General features: G+C 39.0%; 1 protein-coding gene across 2 annotated transcripts in view; it reads left to right on the top strand.

Moving 5' to 3' along the window:
• PTPN5 (protein tyrosine phosphatase non-receptor type 5) overlaps nt 1-25,732 on the top strand; it is a 129,163-nt gene that overhangs the window by 5,567 nt on the left and 97,864 nt on the right. For both annotated transcript variants that reach the window (XM_007496997.3, XM_056802221.1), the window contains exon 2: nt 14,725-14,799. In XM_007496997.3, the coding sequence (XP_007497059.1) occupies nt 14,761-14,799 (39 nt within the window). In that variant the 5' untranslated portion in view covers nt 14,725-14,760. The remainder of the gene's footprint in view (nt 1-14,724; nt 14,800-25,732) is intronic.

Below are 25,732 nucleotides of genomic sequence, written 5' to 3'. Positions count from 1 at the left end.
GGGCAAAAAGGGAAGGTACCACCACTAAAGACAAGGAGAGGGAGGAAGTCCAGATGGGAACCTGCTTGAGGCCTTTCCCCAAAAGGTCATACCACAGACTGAATCTCCAAGAAGGAAAGTGATGTCTCAGGGCAGAACTTTCCCCAAGATAGCTGGGCAGCAAGTGATCATTTCCTTTCTCTGGACCTGAGTTTCCTCCTTCTATAAAATTAGATTACACTAGATGATTTCCAAGTTCCACACAGATATTCTTGAGTTCTAGGCTAGACTTGAATCTGAATCCTTGTTCAGATGATTACTAGTTGTGTGGTCCAGGACAAGTCACTTAACCTTTGTCAGTCTATTTCTCCATCTATAAAGTGGGATAATAATAGCCCTTCCTGAAAGGGTTATCATGAGAATCAAATGAGGTACTATATGTAAAGTGCTTTACAAACCTTAAAGCACTATTTCAAAGCTAACTATTATTATTACTGTCATGCCAGAAGTCAGAAATCACAGTATTTTACATTGCCGTGTATAATACCCAGGCCAGCATCTTTTGTACTTTGTGCAGAATCCAAATGGTTTGAGGAAGGAGCTACAGTAGCAGCAGGCTGTCCCCTCATTAGAGGAATCTGGGGATTTGGAGTAACTATCCAGATTTGAGGCTTTTTCCTCTGAAGAAAACAGATTGATATTTTTTTTTGGTCTTTTTGCAGCTGATGTTTTGCTGGACAAGACTATTCCCCATTCGCAGTTTTCCTTTGGCCTTTCTCCATCCTTGAGATGTATGTATTAGGAGCATATCTGTCACTGGAGTCCCAGCTTTTTATTTCCCTGAAGGTTGATGTTTTCCAATCAAAGTTGATTCAGAAGACATGAGTGAGGGCCATTTAGGTGGCTCAGTGAACTGAAAGACAAGCATGGAGATGGGAAGTTCTGGGTTCAAATTTGGCCTTGGATCATGCCAGCCATTGTGAGCCAATGAAAGAGACCAAAAAGTTGTAGATGCAGATGGCAGTGTAACGCATCTTGCTGGGTTCGCTCCATACTTGTCCTGGGAAGGCCAGGGGCAGCTTAGAGTCCCCTGGGGGAAAATGTCAGTGAGATGAAGCAGCACCCTGCAAAGCCAGACATATTGGAATTAGACAACGTAGAAAAGCAAGTGGGGCAGTCTTCTGAGTTTTGCTCTAGAAGGTTTGCTTCTAGAACAGAGGTTCACCATAAGAACTGGCATTGCTGACAGTAATTCTCCCCATGTGAGTGGTGGAATTCTGGAATAAAGGAGCTTGAAAGTATTAAGTGGAGGGGATTTTGGAGACAAGAAGAAAAGTCAAAAGTTATCTATCTTAAAGTGGAGTTCAGAGGAGGAAAATTCTTTTTAAATTGAATGTGTGTGTAATAATTTTGGGGAGGGAGACAACTCTGACTAGCAACATTCATTTTTAAGACATTCTCAGGATAAAGCACTGTGGATGACTGGACCAAGTATGAAGCCTGGTAGAGATGGGGAGAGAAAGAGACAGATAAAGAAAGTGTCATCCATGCCAGGGAAAGAGGATGACAACCCAAGATTCTGGTAAAGAGTAGAGAACCAGGCTTGGTCCACCAGGACTGAGAGACCTGCCAGTCAGTGATCAGTAGCTTCCAAAGGAGAGGCTTAAGAAAGAGAGACTAGAAGGAGGGGCCTGGGAAGGTTAGCAGGGGGTGAAAATCCATCACACCCGAAGTGGCAGAGATTGAGAAATGGCAGTAATGGTTAAGCACCTTGGGAAGAACATTGGCACCTTCCCCAAAAGTAGCTTCTGAGAAGTGAAGGTTCTAACATGGTAGCCGTAAGATAATACAGACAAATGTATCTCCAGAGTCTAGGAGCTGATGGGGGCAAGGAGTACACAAGTTAGTAACTAGAAAATACCAATTTTTCCAACCTCATTTTCTGGAAGATTGGTATGGTCAGGGGAACATGTTTATAAATAGGAGAAGACTTTAGAGAGGGAACTGTCTGGACTTTTAGATGGTAGGAATTCAGGTGTTTTAGTTTAAACCTATAGAGTTCTCCTTTATTCTATGATTCTAAAAGGACAATGACCATTATCAAAACTAATTAGCAACCATTAAGTGCCTACTATGTACCAGACATTGTGTTAGAAACTGGCAATACAGAGAGAAAAATGAAACAGGAAATTTATATTCTAAATAAATATATACATGGTAATATATTCCATCATCTACTAGCTTTTGATTTAAGCAATCATTTATTAAGTGCCTACTGTATATAAGACAAGAATACAGCAATGAAAAACAACATGGCACCCCTGCTTTAGAAAAAAATTACAATCTAATATGAAGATGGGGCATTTACACAAATAACTAATGCATGTTGGAAAGAGATTGGTGCATAGAAAACCAAAGTAGACTGAGGATCAAGGAGGAAGGGCTCTACCTGCAATAAACAGGTACAGCTGAGCCTTTTAATAAAGGAAGGCCATTAAGAGATAGAGATAAGGGGAGGCTAGGTCATACAATGGATAGAGCATCATGCTCTAGTTAGGAGATTCTCAGTTAGATATGGTCTCAGATACTTCCTAGCTGTATGACTCTGGGCAAGTCACTTAACCCCAATTGCCTAGACCTTATTGCTCTTCTGCCTTCTGCCTTAGAACTAACACTTAGTATCAATACTAAAACTAAAGAGAGGGAGAGAGAGAGAGAGGGAGAGAGAGAGAGAGAGAGAGAGAGAGAGAGAGAGAGAGAGAGAGAGAGAGAGAGAGAGAGAGAGCAGATTTGAACTTATGAAGATGAGTCTTCCTGAGCCTTAGGAAAATTACATGACGATGTATAGAGTTGTGGAAGAAGAGAGTGGAGGTGGAATGACTTGTTATGAGGCTATGGCAGTAGTCCACATGGGCTCATCCTAGGAATAGTAGCTATAAGAACAGAGAAAAACAGATAGAGGGGGAAAGGTCACAAACAGAGCCAACCAGCACAGAGGCCTCCTGGAAAAAGGCATCAGAGGACAATCACAGTGACAGATTAACCATCAGAAGTACTAAAAAGAGAATTGAGGAAGGTGGAGTGATCAGTGACCGACTCTGGGTTTGTCAGAAAAGGCTCAGAAAGGAAGTAGGTTTTTAAGAGGGGCTTTGAGGGGAAAGAGGACCAGACTTGGCATAGGAGAGAGAACAAGGCAAAACTGGAGAAATGATTCGTGTACATGTAAGTGGCAGAAATGAGTAAGAAAAAGAACTAGGAGGCAGGGAGTGGTGAGGGAGGAGAGTACTTAAGATGTCATGAGGTTTAGAAGTAAGAGTTAGGACTTGGCTTCCATCACTATAACAGAAGTTCAGCTTTCTCTGAGAGTAATCTGTTCAATAGCATCTCTCACATGAGGACAGCTAAATCACCTTCAAGGACTGTGTAAATATGGCAACTCATATATAAATATGAATTGCTATTGTTGTTGTTATACCATATCACATTTTTGCTCCAAATGAATTTTCTCTGGTGCCTCACACTCTATCAAGACTTGGCAAATTTTGTGTGCTCAGTAAATACTAAAGATCTTCAAGCACCCACCCACTTCCCGGGCCCATTCAATGTGTTGGGATCAAAGAGAATGAATTTCAAGGCATGTTAGCAAATATGCTTTAAGCATCTCCTTTGAGCTCAGTGCTAGGCTCAGCATTGTAGGGGATGCAAGAGAGGACTTGGCCATTGCCAAGAAAAGCTGACAGTTTTCTTGGGGATAAAGAATTTAACAGAGATTAAAAAAAAATTCAAGAATGCCATATGACCAAAGAAGCTTCAGTGTTAAATAGGATCACAAAGAATATAGAGACTCTAAGAGCTCACAGGAGAAAAAATACTCACTAAGGCTTGGGGTAGTTGGAGAAGACATCATGGAGAAGGTGAGAGTCAAACTAGACCCTGGAAAAAAGGTGGGGAGAGAAGAATGGGAAGGGCATTCCAAGTGTGGAGAACTTTGTAGTCAAAGGCACAGAGGTAGGAATGAACCTGAGATATATAGGAATTCCCAGTCTTAAGCCTAATTTGGGAAATCCTACAGTGTTATTTTTTCTTATTCTTTTATGATTAATCTCTCTGCCTCTGTATAGACTCAAGGACTTGGGAGAGGGAGTGGAGAGAGTTTTATGTCTCATAGTAGCTCTTTAGTCAGAGAAATCTTTATTTATTCATCATTATAAGTTCCCAAAGTTCCTTATAGAGCCCCACTTAATAGAAAACAACCTGGTAGTTAGTTATGCCCAGTGGTACAAACAGAATTAATTTCCTTTATGCTAAATTGAATAGAATAGGAAAATTGAAATGAAAATGTAGAACCAAGAACTGGAGAGTGAGAAGATGCCTATTAGATGAGGAATGACTAAATTAAGTTGTAATATAAGATTATGAGAAAATACTAATCTACTGTAAGAAATGATGGGTAGTCTGGTTTTAGAAAAACATGGAAAGACTTGCATGGAAAATGCAAAGTGAAATGAGCAGAACCAAGAAAACACTGTATACAGTAACAATGCTATTGTTCAAAGAGGAACTGTGAATGACTAAGCCATTCTGAGTAGTATGATCATTTAAGTCAGCTACAAAGGACTTAAGAAAGAAAATTCTATCCACCTTCAGAAAAAGAACTAATATGTAGAAATATGTATTGTAGGGTTGGCCTTCTCTAATGTGGAGTTGGGAAGGGAGGGAGATGAATCAGAACTCAAAATGTAACCCCCCCAAAATTTTTTTTAATTTAATCTTTAAAATTTTAACTTTTTTTTAATTTTAGAAAAGAAAATGTGGAACCAAGTCACTTACCTAAGACACTTAGCCTGTGCCAAAGAGAATTCACATCCATCTGAGCTTCCAAGTCTAAATGGAGTTAGAGACCCTAAAGCATTTGCTTTGAGAGGTATTCACAAAACCTAACCAGACCTACAGGCCTGTCATTCCAGGTCTCAGAGTCTAAGAGCCAAGTTGTACAACAAACAGAATATTGTCCATCATCATGGGATAAGGCACTGGGTTTGATGAGCGAGACGGAGATGATAGCTTGCTATCAGGATTATTGTTCACAATACTCTCAAATTCAGCCTGAACCAGATTAAAATGGAATTGGGAAATATTTAACAAAATAATTAAAAACAATGATATTAACAAGTAGTTTTCTAAGTCAATATGTGGCCTGCCAAGATCCTTTTATAGTTTAGTTGCCCCTGTTTCTATTTGAGTTTGATACAACTGTTATAGCAAGCTTGGAATCAGAAAGATCTGAGTTCAAATCCTACTTGATCCTGGACATATTATTTAACTTCAGTATGCCTCATTCTCCTTTTCTGTAAAATGAAGAAGTTGGATTCAGTGGCCTCTTTCAGCTCTAAACCTCTGATTCTTTGATGTTAACTCTTAATTTCAGACCAACCTGACATACCAGAACAACAGGTACTCATTTACTAACCCAGATAGCCAGTCAGAATTTCCTATTGCCTCTACTGGTTACCTAAACCCTCAGCCCCCCCCCACACACACACACACTGGGATTGGAGTAGTAAATCATAGAAGATGGTGACACCAATGCCCAGGATAGGCATGGAAAGGGTGAGGTGCTTAGGGATCTTCAACATTTATTCTTTATACATTCTTTTTCCATGAGTCCTGTCTCCTCCCTCCTTTACCTCCTCAACAGAGGACCTTGCCTTCTTTTTCAAAAATCAAACAAAGACCATCTGCAGTGAGATTTCTCTACTTCTCTTTTCAGTCATTTCCTGTTCTTTCCTCCATTTTCCGAAGTCTGAACAAAAGGTAACCCTTGCTATTTATGATCCTATTTGCCATCCATTTCCCCTGGAAACTTGCCTTCTCAATTATTCCTTCTCATCTCAAATCTCTTTGTATCTATTCCCTTTCCCTTCTTCCTACAAACATTCTGATGTCTCCCACACTCTAAAAAACAAAAACAAAAAATCCCAACTTCATTTAGCCCAGACACCAAAGTGCACAACTGAGTCTGTCCCCTTATGCCTCTGCCAGTGCTTAGCAGGACCTGGCACATGGTAGGCGCCTAAAAAAATTCTTGCCAACTAAGCTTTCCATGTTTACCTAGAACCTGCCATGGGATTCTTTGTGTAAGCACCTATTATGTGGGAGATAGCCAATGGAGATACACATATAAAAACAAAAGGAAGAAGCTGCCATTCTGTTGGGGGAAACCATATAAGCATGTAAACAGAAGAGCATTTAAAGAAAACGTAGCCTATGATGGTGAAAGAATACTATTATGGAATAAGAGATGTGCAGCAAGTTAATTATTTTTTAATGGAAAGGCCCACATAAAATTATGAAGAGTGAAAGGAACAGAACCAAGAGAACATTATATATAGCAACAGAAGTATTGTTTGAAGAATGACTTGTGTATGTCCACTTCCAGAGAAAAAACTGATAAATAGAAACAAGAATAGAAAGAAGGCATAGTTTTATATACATATCTACCTTTTGTCAAAAAAGATTTTGTCTAGAGTGGGTAGAGGAAAGGGGGGAAAAGGAGATACTTGGGAATTAACAAACTAATTAATTGCTTGAAAAATAAATAAACATAAAAATGATCCCCTTTCAGATTTGATTTGTATTGTTTTGCATCTTGTAAAGGATGATTTGGCTAGAGAACATGCCTCCCAGCCAGGAAGATTTGGGTTCATTTCCTAACTGACACATAAGCTGTGTGACTCTGGCCAAATCACTTTAACCCTTCAATGATCTAGGCAACTCTCTAAGATTATAAATTGCAGAGAAGGTGCCAATCTGCTCTGGCACAGGGAGTTTTTCCATTTGCATATAATTTTCTAGATTGACATCATACCTCAGCTATGGCCTCATTCCTCCCAGAAGCCTCAGTTTTGGGTTATGACCTGACCTTGATTCTCTAGACTATATCACCTTATACTTTACCAGATACCTCCTTACACATACCAACCCCACTTCTCTGTCTCTGTCTGTCTGTCTCTCTCCTCTCTCCATCTCTCTCTGTCCTTTTTTCTCTCCATCTTTGTGTCCTCCCTCTCTTCTCCTCCTCCCTCCCTCTCTCTGTCCTTTTTTCTCTCTTTTCCCCTCTCTCTCCCTCTCTCCTTTTCTCTCTCTTTCTCTCCCTCTCTCACTGTTTTCCCCTCTCTCTGTCTTTCTCTCTCTTTCCCCCTCTCTCCCTTTCCCTCTTTCTCTCTCTCCATCCCTCTTTCTCTGTATCCTTTTCTCTCTCTCTCCCCCTCCCTCTCTTCCTGTGTCTTTCCCCTCTCACTCTGTCCTTTTCTCTCTCTCTCTTTCCCTCTCTCTCTGCCCTTTTCTTTCTCTCTCTCTTCCCACCCTCTCTTCCCCCCTCTCCTTCCCTCTCTCTCTCTGTCCTTTTTTCTCTCTTCCCCTGTCTCTCTGTCCTTATCTCTCTCTTCCTACCCTCTCTTCCCATTCTCTCTCTCCTCCCTCCCTCTCTCTTTCTCTTTCTCTTCATCCCCCCCCTCTCCTTTTCTCTCTCTCTCTCTCTCTGTATCTCTCTCTGTGTCTGTCTTTTTCTCTCCCTCCTCTCCCTCCAGACACTTCCTAGCTATGTGACCTTGGGCAAATCACTTTGCCCCTTTGGCCCAGCTCTTGGCACTCATCTGCTTTAGAATCAGGACACAGCATTGGTTGTAAGGTAGAAGGTAAGAACTGATAATAAGACAGAAGATGAGGGTAAATAATAAAAGAATGTAAACTCTTTGAGGATAGGGACAGCTTTTTTGCTTATTTATGTATGTATCTCTATCCCCTAGCACATTGTTCTGTTGGAGGGGGTTTTTCAGTCATGTCTAGCTCTTCTTGACTTCATTTGGTGTTTTCTTGACAGAAATACTGGAGTGGTTCACCATTTCCTTCTCCAGCTCATTTTACAGATGAGGAAACTGAGGCAAATAGGGTGAAGTGACTTGCCCAAAGTCACACAGATAATTGAACTCAGAAAGATGAATTTTCCTGCTTCAAGGCCAAACTAGCTGTCAGTCACTTAGTAAGAGTTTAATAAATGGTTTGTTGACTAACTTGGGCCAGAGAGCTATTGGTCCATTTCCCATATCTTCATCTCTGCAATTGAGACATGACCCAGCCATGGTCTTTTGCCCAATAATTTCCAGACAGCCGCAGGGTTCCAGGCTTTCTAGTTTTTGAAACCCCAATTTCTCCTCCCAGTCTTTGTAAGTGAACTGACAGGCTGGGGAAAGGTAGGGAGAAGTGTGTGCCCTAGGGGCGAGTTCTTTGTCTTGGCAGCCAGGCTTGCCTGGGCTTTTCATATGCAGATGAACCACTCTGAGCCTTACACCCTTTACTAGGTGCCAAGTGATCCACTTCCATCCGAAAGGGGCTCACTCTTATATAACTACATACAAGATATCTGTAAAATAAATTCAGTGTAATGTGGGAGGGGAGAAGCACTGGCAGCTGAGGGATCAGGAAAGGCCTCATGTAGGAGGTAGCATTTAACTAGGAATTCTAAAATGAGGAGGTGGGAAGGGAGTGCCTCCCAAGCATGGGGAACAGCATGTACAAAGGTGTGGAGGTGGGACATGGAAGACCAGGTATGTTGGAGGAGCAGTGAGCCTGGCCAGTCTAGCTATTCCTGGAGGGATGTTATATATGTTAAGGCTGGAAAGGTAGACTCTGGCTGGTTTGTGGAGGGTCTGAAATGTCATTCAACTAAGTAGAGACAGAATTCTGTACAATATAATAATTTCCAATATCTGCCCTATTCAGGGTTTAGTCTAGTAGAGTCAGGACAACTAGTTGGTGCAGTGGATAGAATGCCAGGCCTGGAGTTGGGAAGACCTGAATCCAAATCCAGCCTGAACAAGTCATTTAACTCTTTGCCTCAGTTTCTTCATCTGTAAAATAAGCTGAAGAAGGCAATGGTGAACTAACCACTCCAGTATCTTAGTTGGGTGACCCTGGAAAAAGCACTTTATTCTGCCTCAGTTTCTTCATCTGTAAAATGAGCTGAAGAAGGCAATGGTGAACCACTAGTATCTTTGCCAAGAAAACTTCAAATGGGATTTATGAAGAGTCAGACACAACTGAACAGCAACAAGTTGGCAGAGTAAAAGGAAGAAGAAAGGTTTGGGCAAGAAATGTCCCATCCCAGCCTATAGATGCTTCTTCCAATGGAATCTGAAAGAACGCTTGTCAGTGATTCTGTAATAATAATTTTTACATAGTACCTACTATTTTTTCAATAAGTTCAAGTGGCTCAGTGGATAGAGCCAAGTTTGGAGATGGGAGGTCCTGAGTTCAAATGTGATCTCCTTGCTGGAAGACCATTGCCTGGCTCTTACTGCTCTCCTGCCTTGGAACCAATACTTAGTATCAATTATAAGACAGAGGGCAAGGGGTTAAAAAAAATAAAATAAATCCATGGCCCACAGGCTAAGGTATCCCTCCTTTATGATTCCTCTCAACTGTGAGATTCTTTGAGCCACCTAGTCAGTCTTGCTCAGCATCCTTCAAACCTTAACCCCTTTTCCAAAACTACCTCATACCCACTAAAGAGGAAGAAAATGGCATGTATAGGGGAGATTCTAAGTGCCACCCTGGTCATCAGGTGGATTGAGATTCTTTAAAAAAAGGTATAAGAAAGAGGGCAGTTAGGTGGTTCAGTGGATAGAAAGCTAAGCCTAGAGAAGGAAGGTTCTGGGTTCAAATTTGACCTCAGATGTTTCCTCACTGTAGCACCCTGGGAAAGTTGCTTAACCCCCATTGCCTAGACTTACCGCTCTTCTGCCTTGGAACCAATAAACAAAGTAGTGATTCTAAAATGGAAAATAAGGGTTTGTTTGTTTTTTTTAATGTGTAAGAAGCCAAGACCTCAAATTCTGAGACTTGTTTCATTTCCCTGTCATAGCAAAATAGTCTCTTGACCTGTTCCAAAAGCTGTGAGCTAGGGGGCAGCTGGGTAGCTCAGTGGATTAAGAGCCAGTCCTAGAGACGGGAGGTCCTAGGTTCAAATCTGGCCTCAGCCACTTCCTAGCTGTGTGACCCTGGGCAAGTCACTTGGCCCCCATTGCCTAGCCCTTACCACTCTTCTGCCTTGGAGCCAATACACAGTATTGACTCCAAGACGGAAGGTAAGGGTTTAAAAAAAAAAAAAAGCTGTGAGCTGTAGGACTTCCTGGGCCCTGGGGTTGGAGTCTTTGCCACCGGCCCTAAGGAGTTGGGCAGTGAGAAGGGATGCTTTTAGCTCTAGACTTCCATGAGAGGAATCACAAGTCTCCCCAGGATTCCCTGGCTGCTGGCTGGCTGACAGGTGCTGAATAGAAAGCCTGAATCCCAGGCATTTGTGAGCCTCCTTTTGCCTCCTCGTTGGCTCACAAATTCTCTGATCCAGGAATTCTGCTAAAAAGGCAATCCTCATACTCCCATCAGTGACGCGCAACTGAGATGAGCTGGCAGCCTCTTCCTACTTACTGCATCTTAATTCAGCCAAACACACGCAGGAGGGGGATTCAGGAGCTCTCTGGTTGCCCAGGAAGCCCCCTGAACCAGATGAATCTCTGCAGATGCCGGAAGCTGTCTTGTGCCTGTGCGTGATAGCGTGCCCACTGGCAGAGAGGCTTGACAAACAAGTCCTCTGACTGGGCTCCAGAAATCTTCAGACACAAACCTAGATCTAGCCTCCTGGTACAAGACCAAGGTCCCTTCGTTGTTCCAGGGATTCTGAACCTTTTTTGTGTCATGGCCCCCTTGGGCAATCACGTAAATGAAGCTGGTGAAGCCCTTCCCAAAATAATCTCAAAATATATTCAAGGAAATGCATAGAATTAGAAAGGAAATCAATTCTACAGAAATATGGTTATAACAAATTTTTAAAAGTATTTAATGGTAGGGCTACTAGGTGGTTCAGTGGATAGAGAACCAGGACTGGAGACAGGAAGTCTTGGGTTCAAATGTAGTCTCAAACACTTCCTTTACTGTGTGACCCTGGACAAGTCATTTAAACCGAATTGTCTAGCCTGTACCTCTCTTCTGCCTTGGAATTGATAACTTCTGTCAATTCTAAGAAGATTAGGGTTAAAAAAAAAAAGCAGTATATGCGCAGATGATAATAAAACAGCTAATAATAAAATAACATGGCTCCCTAGGGTTACAAAATAAGTGTTTTCACATCCATTTAATCCTCAAAGTAGCCTTATGAAGTTGGTAAGGCATCATCATCATCATCATTTTATCAGTGATTAAGCTCTGGCATAGAAGGATAAAGTGACTGGCCCAGGGTCACGCTTCTAGTCAATAATAAGTCCAGGCTTCTCTGTGTCTGTGCCATAATACTAGCCATTTTGCCCCAAAATAAGAAGTGCCTTGAGGGCAAGGATAACACAAAGAAAAGGCTTTGGATCCTAACAACCCCAGGCCCAAGAGGGTGTCAGAAAAGAGGAATCCATAGCAGTCTACCTGGACCCAAGGCATAGGGGACAGAACTTTAGGCAGGCTCCTTACTCCTCCATACCCATCAATAGAAATGTTTTACTGGAGAGTACAAGGTAAGATGGAATTGTAGGAGTTTGCATTTGATCTTAAAGTAATAAGGCAGCTGGGCAGTTCAGTGGATAGTGCCATACCTGGAATCAGGAAAACTCATCTTCCTGGGTTCAAATCTGACCTCTGTCCAAGCTATGTGACCCTGGGCAAGACACTTAACCCCGTTTCCTCTTCTGTTAAATGAACAGGAGAAGCACGTGGCAAACCACTCCAATATCTTTGCCAAGAAAACCCCAAATGGGATCATGAAGAATTGGGCATGACTGAACAATAATAGTTTACTAAAGCATGGAGGTGACATAATCAGACCTGAGCTTTCATTTAGCACACATTTATTCTGTGTCTAAGCTGGTGCTCGGCACTGTGGGAAAAGCAAGAGATATAAGAAACTGTCCTTCCGCCCCGTGGGAGCCCTACCAAGACACGTCCATGGGAATGGTAGTTAAATCCTTGACACTCACTATGGAGACTAAGTGTAGAAGGAGTTCAGGACAAAGTTAGATGATTGGGATTTGATGAGGGGAAAAGGAAGAGCATTTCCAGGCAAGACCCACAGTCTGAACCAAAGGCAGAGAGGCAGGAATGAGCTATCCATGGTCTTAAGACAATGAAGGCATTGACTAGAGCAAAGGGCACATCTTGGGGTGTCAGAACTATGGTGAGATGCTTCTCATCAGTTCATCTGGGTTCCACGATGAGAGCTACAGGTGATACCTCTCAGAGTTTATTGGCTGGATCAATGGCTGAAAATAAAATGTGTTTTTTATTATTAAAAGTCAATATAAATTTATATTTGAGCAGATCTTTGATTCCACTGGTGCGGGGCACTTCCTTGACCAGCACAGATGGTGTTCCATAATTAAGCAGTTTTTGAGAATCTCTAGGATGGAAAGATTCATCCTCCTGAGGCCAACTTGGTAACAAGTCTCTCTGACATTAGCTCTCAGAAGCAATCAGAGAATTTTGGGCTTGGAAGGGATCTCCTTGGCCAGCTAGTATTACTCATACCTGAAGTGAGAATATTCCTTGGAGCAAATCCCCCAGCTTGTCTTTGGCTTTTATTTGAAGGTCCCCAGTAAGGAGGAATCCACTTTGATGAGCTCCTTCTCCTATGGATATTGTTTCTCTGGAGAGAGTGGTCCTACTGTCTGTTATCTAACCCAAGGAATAGTAAATGGTCCTTTTTTTATTTTTCCTTCAAAATGACTAGTGATTTTATTATGAAAAAAAAAGGCATCTTTAAAATCTAGGTTTCAAAGGTACCAAATTTTATAGTCTGAGTTCCAATCCCATCTCTGTAGATTCTAATCATTATAACTTTGGGAATTAAATCTTTCTGGGCCTCAGTTTCCTAATCTGTAATAAGAAGGGGAGTTAGACTTTATTTTTTTTATTTTTAGTAAACATTTCTGAAAAAGGCAAGAGAGGAGTATGGAGCTAGGACAAGGAAATGTGTGGTTGGGAAATGGGGAGATATTTTTTTGGCAAGGGAACCTTTAACAGAATCAAAGCCCACCATCCATCAGCTACAAACAAAGCCAGTTTTTAAAGGAGAAAAGAAGAGTGGGACATGGAACCTGGCTTGGGAATGTTTCACAATTACCCAGAGGCATGATCTTAGAGGAGTTCAAGACTCCAGAGCAGTCATCCCCACATCAAACCCACATCCTGGAGGGCACTGAGGAGGTGACGGATTGGAACATACCTGGCTCTGCTCATCACTGGACCATTTCTCTGATAACATTGTAAGGCTAATAGGAATCCAAAGAAGCAGTTGCCTGCAGTAACCAAAGGAAAACAGCTATTTTAGTCCTTGACAAAGTGGAAGATGGGGCTGGAGATTAAACCTTTCATTTTAGTTAAGGGTGAGAGCATCTGTTCTTTTTGAAAAATTAATAGATTTTCAAAACTATTGTAGACATCAACTGAACATCCACCCATTTGGGCTAGTCTGAATTCATCCAGCTGTAAGGAACAGAGATAATCAGGGCTTTCACTTCATCTGCATCTCTCATCTAGAAGTGCTGGTCTTTCTGCCTTTATGATTATGAAATTAGTCATTTTCTAGGAAGCATGTTTATAGAGGCAGCTTCACACACTGCACTGTTGTAAGAAGCGTTTGAGCCTGAGAAGCATTCCTTTGACAGACAACTTAGATGATGGGAGAGCGAGTTTTAAAGAATGTGGGGAAAAAAAAGATAACATAGAATCTCCTAATCTAAAAAAGCAGTGGGAAGTCTGCTCATGGGGGATGCAAAGCTCTCATGAATGGCATCCTAACTACTCAAGCAAATGGTTCAAATGAGGAAGAAAAAGGGGAGATGGCCATAAAGATGAATAGGAACCTAGCCTCAGACATTTCCTAGCCATGTGACCCTGGGCAAGTCACAGCCTCCATTGCCTAGCCCTTACCTCTCTTCTGCCTTAGATCCAATACACAGTATTGATTCTAAGACAGAAGGTATGGATTAAAAAAAAAAAAGATGGATACGGCACACAGAGAATTCACTGTACCAAAGGCATGTATAGAAGATACATTTAGCCTTGGAAGGATAATGTCAGGAGTGCTAAAGCTCAGAACCCAATGAAGGAAAATTAAAGTACGTTTTAAAAAAGCTATATGGGGAGAGGCAACTAGGTAGCTCATGTGGTTAGAGAGTCGGGAAACCAGAGGTTCTGAGTTCTGCACTGGCCTCAGATACTTCCTAGCTGTTTGATCCAGGCCAAATCACTTACTCCCCCTTGTCTAACCCTTCCTGATCCTCTGCCTTGGAACCCATATTAGTATCAGTTCTAAGACAAAAGGTAAGGGTTTTAAAAAATAAAAAGAAAGCTATATTGGGGGGAAAGGAAGAACAAAAATTGGATAGGACTGCGGAAAAGATGAAATTCTCTTCAGGATATGAACCCCTTATCCTGTTTAAGAGAAGATCATTTCTTGTACTTATGCAAAACAGCATATAATCTTACTTGATCTTTTAACCAAAAAGCTAAATTGTATGAAAAAATACAGTTCAAATATGTTCATACACAAATTCTTACTTCAAGTGAATAAAAAAATTCATATTAAACATTTTTTAATTAAAGAAAAGAAAGGCTAAGACTTCTGTTTAGGGTGGGTGGTATGAAAACATGATGGCTAAAGAGAAATCATAATGACTTAATTTGCATTTTGTTTTCTCTCCTAAGGATGATGATCTTCAGACTCAAAAGGATAAAGCAAAAATGGTTAACAGGGAATTGAAAACCAAGATCAGTGAAAAGGTAAGAAAGCAACTAGCTGTTTTCAATAAATTAAAGTCACTAAGCTTTAATGAACTATATCCTCCAGAACTGAAAAAACTGGCATGTGTGATTGCTGAATAATGTTGATGATCTTGAAAATTGATGAAGAATGAGAAGATGCCACAGGACTAGAAAAGTGCAAACTTTTCCCAATATTCAAAAAATATAAAGTGGTAGGAATCTTCAAAACATCTCCCTGCAAATTTGACATCAGTTCCTAGAAAAATTCTAGAATATTTGTGAATGCTTGCAAAGAGAATGATCACTAAGAGCTGAGATAGTATTGCAAATAGAATGTCGGACTTTGAACCAAAAAATATCTGAGTTCAGGTCTTCCTTTTGTCATTAACTAGCTATGTGGCCTTAGACAAGCCACAATTTTCTCATTTATAAAATGAGGCTTATAATAGCCCCTAACTGTAAATAACTTTAGCAACCCAGTGTTTGATAAACCTAAAGATCCCAGCTTTGAGGATAAAAAATTCACTATTTAACAAAAACTGCTAGGAAAACTGGAAAACAGTGTGGCAGAAACTAGGTATAGACCAATATTTCACACCCTATTCCAAGCTAAGATCAAAATGGCTATATGATTTAGACATAAAGAGTGATACCATATGTAAGTTAGGAAAACATAGTTTACTTGGCAGATCTATAGAGAAGGGAAGAATTTATGACCAAACAAGATATAGAGAGCATTATAGGATATAAAATGAATAATTTTAATTATATTAAATTAAAAGGCTTTGTACAAACAAAACCAATGTAACTAAGATTAGAAGGGAAATAACAAACTGGGGGAAAATTTTCTAATATATTTCTTTGATTAAAGTTTTAATTTCTCAAATTTACAGAGAACTAAGTCAAGTTTATAAGAATACAAGTCATTCCCCAATTGACAAGTAATCAAAAGATAGGGGGAAAACAATTTTCAGATGAAGAAATCAAAGCTATCAGTAATCATGTAAAAAAAAGTTCTAAACCCCTCCTGATTAGAGAAATGAAATTAAAACAACTCTGAGGCAATGCTTCACCCCTATCAAATTGGCCAATATGACAGTAAAGTAATAAATGTTGAAGGAGATGTGGCAAAATTGGGACACTAATACATTGTTTGTGGAGTTGTGAACTGATCCAGCCATTCTAGAGTGCAATTTGGAATTATGCCCAAAGGGCTATAAGTACCCTTTAATCCAGTAATAGCACTACTAGGTCTGTATCCAAAGAGATCATAAGAAAGGGGAAAGGACCTACTTGTACAAAAGTATTTATAGAAACTCTTTTTGTGGTGGCAAAGTATTTGAAATTGAGGGGATGTTCATCAATTTGGGAATGGCTGAACAAGTAGTGGAATATGTTGGTGATGGAATACTAGTGTGCTATAAGACATCATAAGCAGGATAATTTCAGAAAAAGCTGGAAAGATTTACATAAATTGATGTAGAGTGAAATAAGTAGAGCAAAATCAGTAGAACATTGTGCACAATGACAGCAATATTATACTATGATCAACTGTGAAACACTTAGCTACTCTCAGCAATACAATGACCTAGGACAATTCTGAAGGACTTATGACAGGTTATGCTATCCAGCTCCAGAGAAAGAACTGTTGAAGTCAGTATGCTTTGATCTGCCTCCATCTTTCACATCAGTTTATTTATAGTTTTATTTTGTAGTTTTGCCTTTATATGAGTATTTTCTTATAATAATGACTAGTATGGAACTATGTTTTCCATAATACACATATAATCCAGATCTAATTGCTCACTATTTCCAAGATGGGGGCAGGAAGGGAAGGAGGAAGATATTTTGGATTTTTCAATTTTGGGAAATTATATTGAAAATCATTATAATGTGTAATTGGGAAAATAAAATATATTTGAATTAAAAAATAATAATAAAAGTCTAATTCATTAGGTGGTTGTGTGGGTCAAATGAAATAATATCTCTAAAGTGCTTCACAAGCCTTAAAATGCCATATAAGATGTTAGCTATTATGGCTATTATTATTATAATTATCAGCAAAAATAGATCATATCAAACTAGCCTCATTTCCAATTTTATTTTTTTTTGCTTCCTTAATATCTTCTTTCATTTATTTTTTTAATGGAAAGATTTTATTTAATTAATTAATTTAGAATATTTTTCCATGATTATGGAATGACTCATTTCCAATTTTAGCAGGATTGCTCACTTGGTAGAGCTGGAGAATTCCTTTTTCAGCAAAGCATTTACTGATGTTTCATGTTATTGGGTTTTTTTTCCTTTAAACTCATTACCTTCTATCTTGGAATCAATATGGTTCTAAGGCAGAAGAGCAGTAAGGGCTGGGCAGTGGAGGTTAAGTGATTTGCCCAGGGTCACACAGCTAGGAAGTATCTGAGAACAGATTTTTAACCTGTGGTCTTCAGGCCTGGCTCTTATTCTCCAAAGCCACCTAGTTGCCCCTGTTTTGTGTTGTTCTTAAGAAGATGGGGAGGTATTGGGCCAGATGGTAGTACAGTTTAGTGCATTTGAAACTTTTTTTGAAAGCAGATTTAGAGAATAGCCACTAATAAATCAATGTCAACTTACAAAGAGACCTCTAGTGGATTGATCCAAGGATCTATCCTTGACTCTCTGCTGTTTATCATTCCAATCAAAGAAATTAAGGAAGTCACGAGAAGTATAACTTCCATAATCGGATTTTTAGGTAACACAAAGCTGGAGGTGGGAGTGGGGAAGTAGATATCTGATGCTGCATGACAGAAGAGATCCCCTAAAACTCCAAAATGGAAGACTAATCTAATCCTAGAAATTCAATAAGGGCAAATGTTGAAGTCTGCACTTGGGCTCAGAAATTAGTTATATAAACATAGGATGTGTGGTTAGGCAATAATTTGTATGAAAAAAACCTAGGTTTTAGTGAAATGTAAACTCTAACATGGCAGCCAAAAATAAATAAATAAGAGCAATTAGGTTGCATTAAAAAGAGTTCTAATGACTATCTACCTCCAGAGAAAGAACTCGGAGTTGGATGCAAATCAAAGCACTGTTTTCATTTTAGTTTATTTATGGTTTTATTTGGGGCTTTTGGTTTTACATGAGTATTCTCTTACAACAGTGACCAGTATGGAAGTGTGTTTTACATGATAATACATGTATAACACAGATAAAAAGAGGTATCATATTTATAACTGGAAAAAAATCTGCATTTTCCAACCTCCACATTTTAAGAAAAGCTGGAGTGTACCAAGAGCAGATTGCCTGGAATGATGCAGGGTCTAGAGATGAATCCATAGTGACATTGGTTAGGTATGGTTTGCCATAATGAGGTTGATTGGAGGAACTGAGAATAGTTAGCCTGTACCAGAGAAACATAATAGCTATCTTCAAATTTTTTTCAATGGGAAGAAGGGAGGAAAGATGGGGAGGAGAAAGGGAAGGGAAAAAGAATTCTCTTAAGTACTTGCTACTGCAAAGTCCTGTGCTAAGTCCTGAGAATGCAAATTGAAAATCAAGACAATCCTCAATTTCAAGGAGCTCAAATTCACAAGAGGGAGACAACACAGAACAGGTTTCAGCTGCAAGTCAGATGGAAAGGTCTTATGGTCCTTAGGGTGTGATGGCAAAGCAGATGGTGATGAATCCTTTTAAATGTCATTTCCTTGATAAATCATCTCCCTTTTTGATGTTGTACCACTTGAGAGTGCCAAGGACTTTAGTGGTGAGGACTTTCTTATCCCTATCATCAATAACAGTGATTGAGGAATTGGACTTATTCTTGTTTGTCTCTAGCTAAGAATAACAAATGTTTGTTCACTTAAGCAAGAGGTAGGATTTGCACAGAGGCCAGTGATAAGTAGTTTTAAGATTACTGTAAGAGAAAATACCTAAATATTTATTTGAGCTATCAAAAAGTGGAATGGATTGCTATGGGAATTAATGTTTTACCCCTTAGGGAATTTCTTCCATCCAAAGCTGAAGGAACACCTGTTGGGGATCTGGTAGAGGAAATTCTTATTCAGATATCTTTTGAGGTCCATCCAATTCTAAAATTCTCTTATTCTGGAATTATGGGAATCCAGCATTGAATCATAGTCCTATCTCTTACAGATACATATGAGAGAGACAGAGACAGAGAGACACAGAAAGAGAGACAGAGACAGACAGAGAGACAGAGACAGAGACATGGGGGGGACACAGAGAGAGGACAGAGAAAGAGGGAGAAAACAGAACAGAGAGAGAGGGAGAGAGGGAGAAGAGAAGATTGCTTTTTATATAATCAAATGACCAACTTATTTTCTGAAACAGGACACTCAAAGGCACAGACCCTAGGCTCAGAGTAAGATCAAAGGTCAGCCTGAGGGCTTCATATGAATGCAATCTAGACACTGGGGTTATTCCAATGCTCTACCAATACAACAGGAAGAATTTCAAAGGACATAATTCTAATTTATCACATCCAACAAGTTTTTGTTAAACACATGCTCTATATGGAATTCACTTTACCAGGTTCTCCAAGTACAAAGAGAGAAAGCTAACAACTCCTTTTTTCAAGGAACTTACACTCTAGTAAGGAAAAATAATATTAGAACAAATAAATACATACATGATCACTTGAGGAGTAGGGAGAGAACATTAACAGCCAAGGGGATCAGGAAAAGCTTCTCATAGGGAATGGCACATGAGCTAAATCTTAAATGAAGCTGGAGATCCTAAGAGATTGAAGTTTGGCAAGAATGTATTCCAAAATCAGAAGAAAAACAACTGCTTGATCACATGGGTCGATGGGGATATGATTGGGGATATAGACTCTAAGTGATCACTCTACTGCAAATATCAATAATAAGGACATAGGTCTTGATCAATGACACATGTAAAACCCAGTGGAATTGTGCGTTGGCTATGGGAGTGGGGCTGGAGGAGGGAGGGAAAGAGCATGATTCTTGTAACCATGGAAAAATACTCTAAATTAACTCATTAAATAAAATTTTCCACAAAAAAAAATGTATTGCAAGCACTGAGTATAAGTATAGCCTGTGTAAGCCCAGAGGCTACAAATGGCGGGACAAGTTCAGAGCACAGGAATTAGGGAGCTGGGCTAGAAAAGAGCCAATGTAAAAGTCAATAATGTTCAATAAGCCAAGAGTCTTTGTATGCTCTGTAATATGATTCCCACCACATATAGGAATCCTTCCTACAGCATCTTGACATTTAACCTTTCCAACAGGGAATTCATTATGCCACAAGATAGCCAAGTCTATTATTGAGCAACCCACATTGTCAATTCTTCCTTAGATTTGAACCAAAAAGTTCCTCTCTGTGATTTTACTAGTTAATCCTGTTTTTAACAGCCTTCATACCTTTGCTTATGCTGTACCTCATGCCCAGAATGCCCTTCCTTTCCTTTTATTTATTCATAGTTTACTTGTCTTTCAAAGGCCTGGAATTCTTTTACTTCTACACTTCGAGGATATTTAACCTGAAGAAGAGATGATAACTGGAGACATGATTACTGTCTTCATATAGCCAAAAGGCCATTATGAGGAAACAAAATAAAGCCAGTCGGTTAACAAGCATTTATTAAGCACTGTGCTAATAAGTTTTAGCTGAGGATAGAATGAAAGGCAAAAAAAAATGGCATCTGCTCTCTGGGAGCTTACTGTCTAATGGAGTAATAACATGTAAATTACATGGGTATATACAAGATAAAAATGGGATAGATGGAAAGCAATCTAAAATGAGAAGGCATCAACAGCTGAAGCAACCAGAAAAAGCTTCCTAATGCAGACAAGATTTGTACTGAGTATTGATTGAAAAGAAACTAAAGAGGTAAGGATGAGGAGCAGCATTCTAGGCACCAGAGATAACCAGTTAAAGTCACTGTAAGAAAGATAGGAGAGGTAGGAATGGCCAGCCTAAAAGAACTTTAAATTCTAAACAGAGCTATCTTATATTTGATTTCAGAGGTAATAGGGAGCCAGGGGAGCTCATTAAACTGGAGGTTGATATAGTAAGGACTACTCTAGAAAAATCACCTTAAAAACTGTGTGGATTAGATTAGAATAGAGTCTTGAAACATGGAAATCAATTAGAAGGCTATTTATTACAAGTGACAGAGGAGGTACTTGAAGCTAAGTCTTCCTGATTCTAAGGCCAGTTCTCTATCTGCTATATCATGACTTCTCACCTCTGAAAGTATATATTTTAATTTTTTAATTGCCTATATTCTTTAAAATATCATTCCACTATGCAGATCAAAACATCTTTTTTCAAATAAGTTTACTTACAGTTTTATTCTGGGGTTTTGATTTTATATGAATATTCTCTTAAAACAATGATGAACATGGAAGTTGTGTTTTGCATGATAATACCAGCATAACATAGGCCAAATTGCTTATTATTTCCAAGAGGGGAGAGAGAAGGGAGGGAGAGTGACAGCTTAGATCTTATAATTTCAGAAAATGTATGTTGAAAATTGTTATTACATGTAATTGGGAAAATAAAATATCTTTGAATAATAAACACATTTTAATGTTAAATTAAAACTATTTTAATTAAATAAAAACATAGTAAAACATTTTATAAACTTAATATATGTATCATTCCACTAAAAATAAGCATTACTTCAAGAGCAGATTTACTTCTGATTTGTAACAGATATCTTTTTTTTAAGTTCTCATATGATCATGCAAACATTGTCAATTCAGAAAGAACCAATAGGAAATGATCATAAACATATTCCCATCATCTGATATACCAGCTGAAAAAGATAAATCCTTAAAAAAAAAGAAAGAAAGAAATTGGGTCTTCTAAGACATAAATAGAAAGATCCATTCCTTAGAAGACCTAACAAGATCATCAAAGTTGGTGTAGTCATGATGGCAGACTACAGGCAACAAGCCAGATGAACTCTCATAAAGTTATTCTCCACACAACTTAAAAATAACTCTTCAAATCAAATTTTGGAGTGGCATAGCAATGAAAAGGTCAGAAGGAGACATTTTACCTCCCTAAGACAATTTAAGAGGTTGGCAGAAAAGGTTTGTGACACCAGGTTGGGAGCCAGAGCCCAGCAAGAGCACCAGGAGTAGACTTTGGAAGCAGCATATTGGGGGGAGGGGGAGCAGGAGCAGCTTCAGGGGCTCTCAAACCAGAGATGGTAAAAGGGTCAGATAATTAGTCATAAAGAGATTGGATGGGGGGGGGGGCAGTTAAGTTGTTCAGATAGAGAGCCAGGTCTAGAATTGGGAGGTCCTGGGTTCAAATGTGGCCTCAGATACTTCCTAGCTGTGTGACCCTGAGCAAGTCACTTAACCTCCATTGCATAGCCACTGTTCTTCTGCCTTGGAACCAATACACAGTGTTAATTCCAAGACAGAAGGTAAAGGTTTAAAATTTGAGAGAGAGAGAGAGAGAGAGAGAGAGAGAGAGAGAGAGAGAGAGAGAGAGAGAGAGATCAATGACAACACCTCTTCCTGGATTGTACCACCTTGGAAACACTGAAAACTTGCAGTTCCTCAGAGCTAGCTCTGAAAACAGCAGGACAAAAAAAAAATCAGAAATTTGGCACAGTGGCTGCCCACTCTAAGGTGAGCAAAAAGCCCAATTTTAGCATAAAGTTCAAAGTCAAAAAATAAGACTAGGAAAATGAGCAGACAAAAAAGAAGGACTTGACCATAAAAAGCTGCTATTGTGTGGTAGGGAAGACCAAGACAACTCAGAAGACAATAATGTAAAAGTAGCTGAAAGCAAAGCCTAAAAAAAAACCACTAATTGGGTCCAAGCCCAACTAGAATTCCTGGAAGAGTTAAAGAAAGAGATGAGTGGTAAAGGAAATTTTTCAAAAAGAAATTATAGTGATACAAGAAAATAATGAAAGAGAATTAAGGAGCCTTGAGGTAGTTCAGTGGATAGAGTGCCTAACCTGGAGTCAGGAGGACCTGGGTTACAGACACTTCCTAGCTGTATGACCCTGGGTAAGTCACTTAGCCCTAGTTGCCTAGCCCTTACCACTCTTCTGCCTTGGAGGAATGCTTGTCTCCAGAACAGACAGAAGGTAAGGTTTGTTTTTTTTAAAAGATACAGAATTAACAGATTGATAAAAGAGACATAAAAGTACTGAAGAAAATATCTTAAAAATATAATTGGTTTGATGGTTTAAAAAAAGAGCACAAGTAAAATAAGCAGAACCAGGAGAACATTAGACACAGAGAATGTAACATTGTGGGATGATCAAATGTGATTTACTTTGCTACTAAAAGCAATGCAGTGATCCAGGACAATTCTGAGGGACTTATGAGAAAGAATGCTACTCACATCTAGAAAAAGAACTGTGGGAGTAGAAATCCAGAAGAAAACATGTGATTTATCACTTGTTTATATGGGTATGTGATTTAGGGTTTGGGTTTTAAAGGGTCATTTTTTTTATAAAAATGAATAATATGGAAATGGGTTTGAGTGATAATATATATATATGTAAAACCCAGTGGAATTGCTTGTCAACTCTAGGAGGAGGGATGAGGGGAGAGAGAACACATGAATCATGTAACCATGGAAAAAAATTAAAAATAAAAAAGGCACAAAAACTCACCAAAGGAAATAATTTCTTAAAAAAAAAAGAATAGGAAACCCAAAAAAAGTTACCAAAGCTCCCTAAATAAATCAATTTTTAAAAAATTAAAATTAGAATGAAACTAATAACTCTATGAGATGTCAAGAAATAATAAAGTTAAAAGAATGAAAAAATAAAATAAAATGTGAAATATCTCATTAGAAAGGCAACCAACCTGGAAAACAAATTGAGAGAAATAATTTAAGGATTATTAGACTTCTTGAAAACCATGATCAAAAGAAGAACGTAGGCATCATATTTCAAAAGACAACAAATGAAAATTTCCCTGATATACTAGGTCCAGAGAGTAAAATAGAAATTGAAAGTACCCACCAATGATCTGAAAGAGATTCCCAAATGAAAACTCCCAGGAATATTTATAGACAAATTCCAGGGAGACAGTGGTCAGAAGCAAAACAGACTTTTGGGGAAGAATAGGACAAAAAGAGAGAGAGAAGGATAAACAGAAGAAAATAGGATGGAAGGAAATACACAATAGCCATAATTATGAATGTGAATGGAATAAGCTCACCTATAAAATGAAAAGAGCAGAATGGATTAGAAACTAAAATCCAACAACATGTTGCTTATAAGAGGCACAGTTGAAATAGAAAGAAACATACAAAGTTTAAATAAAGGGCTGGAGCATAGTCTGTTTGCTTTAAATAAAAAAGGCAGGAGTAATAGTCATGGTCTTTGACAAAAAAAAGAAAAAAAAATAGACCTAATTTAAAGATATAAAAAAGACATGATGAAAAAATGCCATCTATCTCTAGAGAGAGAATAAATGAAATGATAATTCAAGGTATAATTAATAATAGTAATAATAATTAAAATAATTAGCATTTAGGTAATGCTTTAGGGCTTTCAAAGTACTTTAAAAATATCTTATTTGAGGGGGCAGCTGGGTAGCTCAGTGGATTGAGAGCCAGGCCTAGAGATGGGAGATCTGAGGTTCCAACCTGGCTTCACACACTTCCTAGCTGTGTGTCTAACCCCCATTGCCTAGCCCTTATTGCTCTTCTGCCTTAGAACTAGAAAGTAAGGGTTTAAAAAAAACTCATTTGATCCTCATGACCAACTCTGGGAGGTAGGTGCTATTTTTACCCTCATTTTACAGAGGCAAACAAAGGTTAAGTGACTTGCCTAGATTCACACAGTTAGAGAATTGAACTCAGGTTTTCCTAACTCCAGATCAAGGGCCCTATCCACTGTTTCCCATGCTTGGAGGAGAGAGTAGTCAATAGTTAAAAGCTAGAGAGGTCAGGAAGGATGAGAATTCAATCTAGTCCAATACAATAAATGTTTATCAAGTGATTACTATGTGCCAGATACTGTGCTAGTTAATAAAAAGAAAGTCTTTTCCTGCCCTCAAGGAGCTTATACTCAAAAGGGGGCAACAACACTCAAAAGGTAAGCCACATCCTCCTTTGACACTTAATGTGTCAGCAGCCAAGAGCAAGTCACTTAAACTCTTTGAATCTTAACTTCTTTGTCTGTGAAATGAAGAGTTTGCACTTAATGGCTTCCAAGGTCCCTTCCAAGTCCAGATCTATGAACATCTGGCCTTGAGTACTTACCTCCCCAAAGCTTTGGAGGATAAAAAGTAAAATGAGAAAGAATGCATGAAAAGTATTTTGAAAACCTTTTGTAGGTGTCATAGAAATATCAGCTATTATTATTAACTGTTCACAAACCGTCCTTTAATAATCCTTCCTAGAATTTTTCTAGAAATTTAAGATGAACTCACTAGCCTACAGCCTGCAGACTTTTCTCTTCCCACTTCTGAAAATCATGACACAATAAGGTTCTAGACTAACTCTTCCAATCCACATCTACAATTGCGGGTCGTCAGAGCAAGACTGGTTATATCTACTCCTCTGGGTTCTAGGGGTACCCTAGAACAGGTAGGTACAACAATAGACAAGCTGAGCTGCATGAGGGATAATGCAGCTCAGCTTGTCTATTGTTGTATTTCTCCAGCATCATTTGCCATGTCCATTTACATGATACACATATTTAATATTGATTGACCCCAGTGATTAATGGCTTAATATCAATTTGACCAATTAACACCAATTAATATTTTACAAAAGGATATTTCCTGAGAAGACATAGAAAGTATATTACAAAGAAATATGCTCCTGAGTGTTGACTTCCATATATATAGCACAGCCAATAGACAAGAGTTGATCCCTTAACTTCTCTACTAGCAGCAATGCGATGATCCAGGACAATCCTGAGGGAGTTATGAGAAAGAACACTATCCATACCCAGAGGAAGAACTGTGGGAGCAGAAACACAGAAGAAAAACAA

The sequence above is a fragment of the Monodelphis domestica genome, chromosome 6 (genome assembly GCF_027887165.1).
Source record: "Monodelphis domestica isolate mMonDom1 chromosome 6, mMonDom1.pri, whole genome shotgun sequence".
NCBI lineage: Eukaryota > Metazoa > Chordata > Mammalia > Didelphimorphia > Didelphidae > Monodelphis > Monodelphis domestica.
The sequence above is the reverse complement of the archived record's forward strand: the minus strand, read 5'-3'. Positions and strand labels throughout refer to the sequence as shown.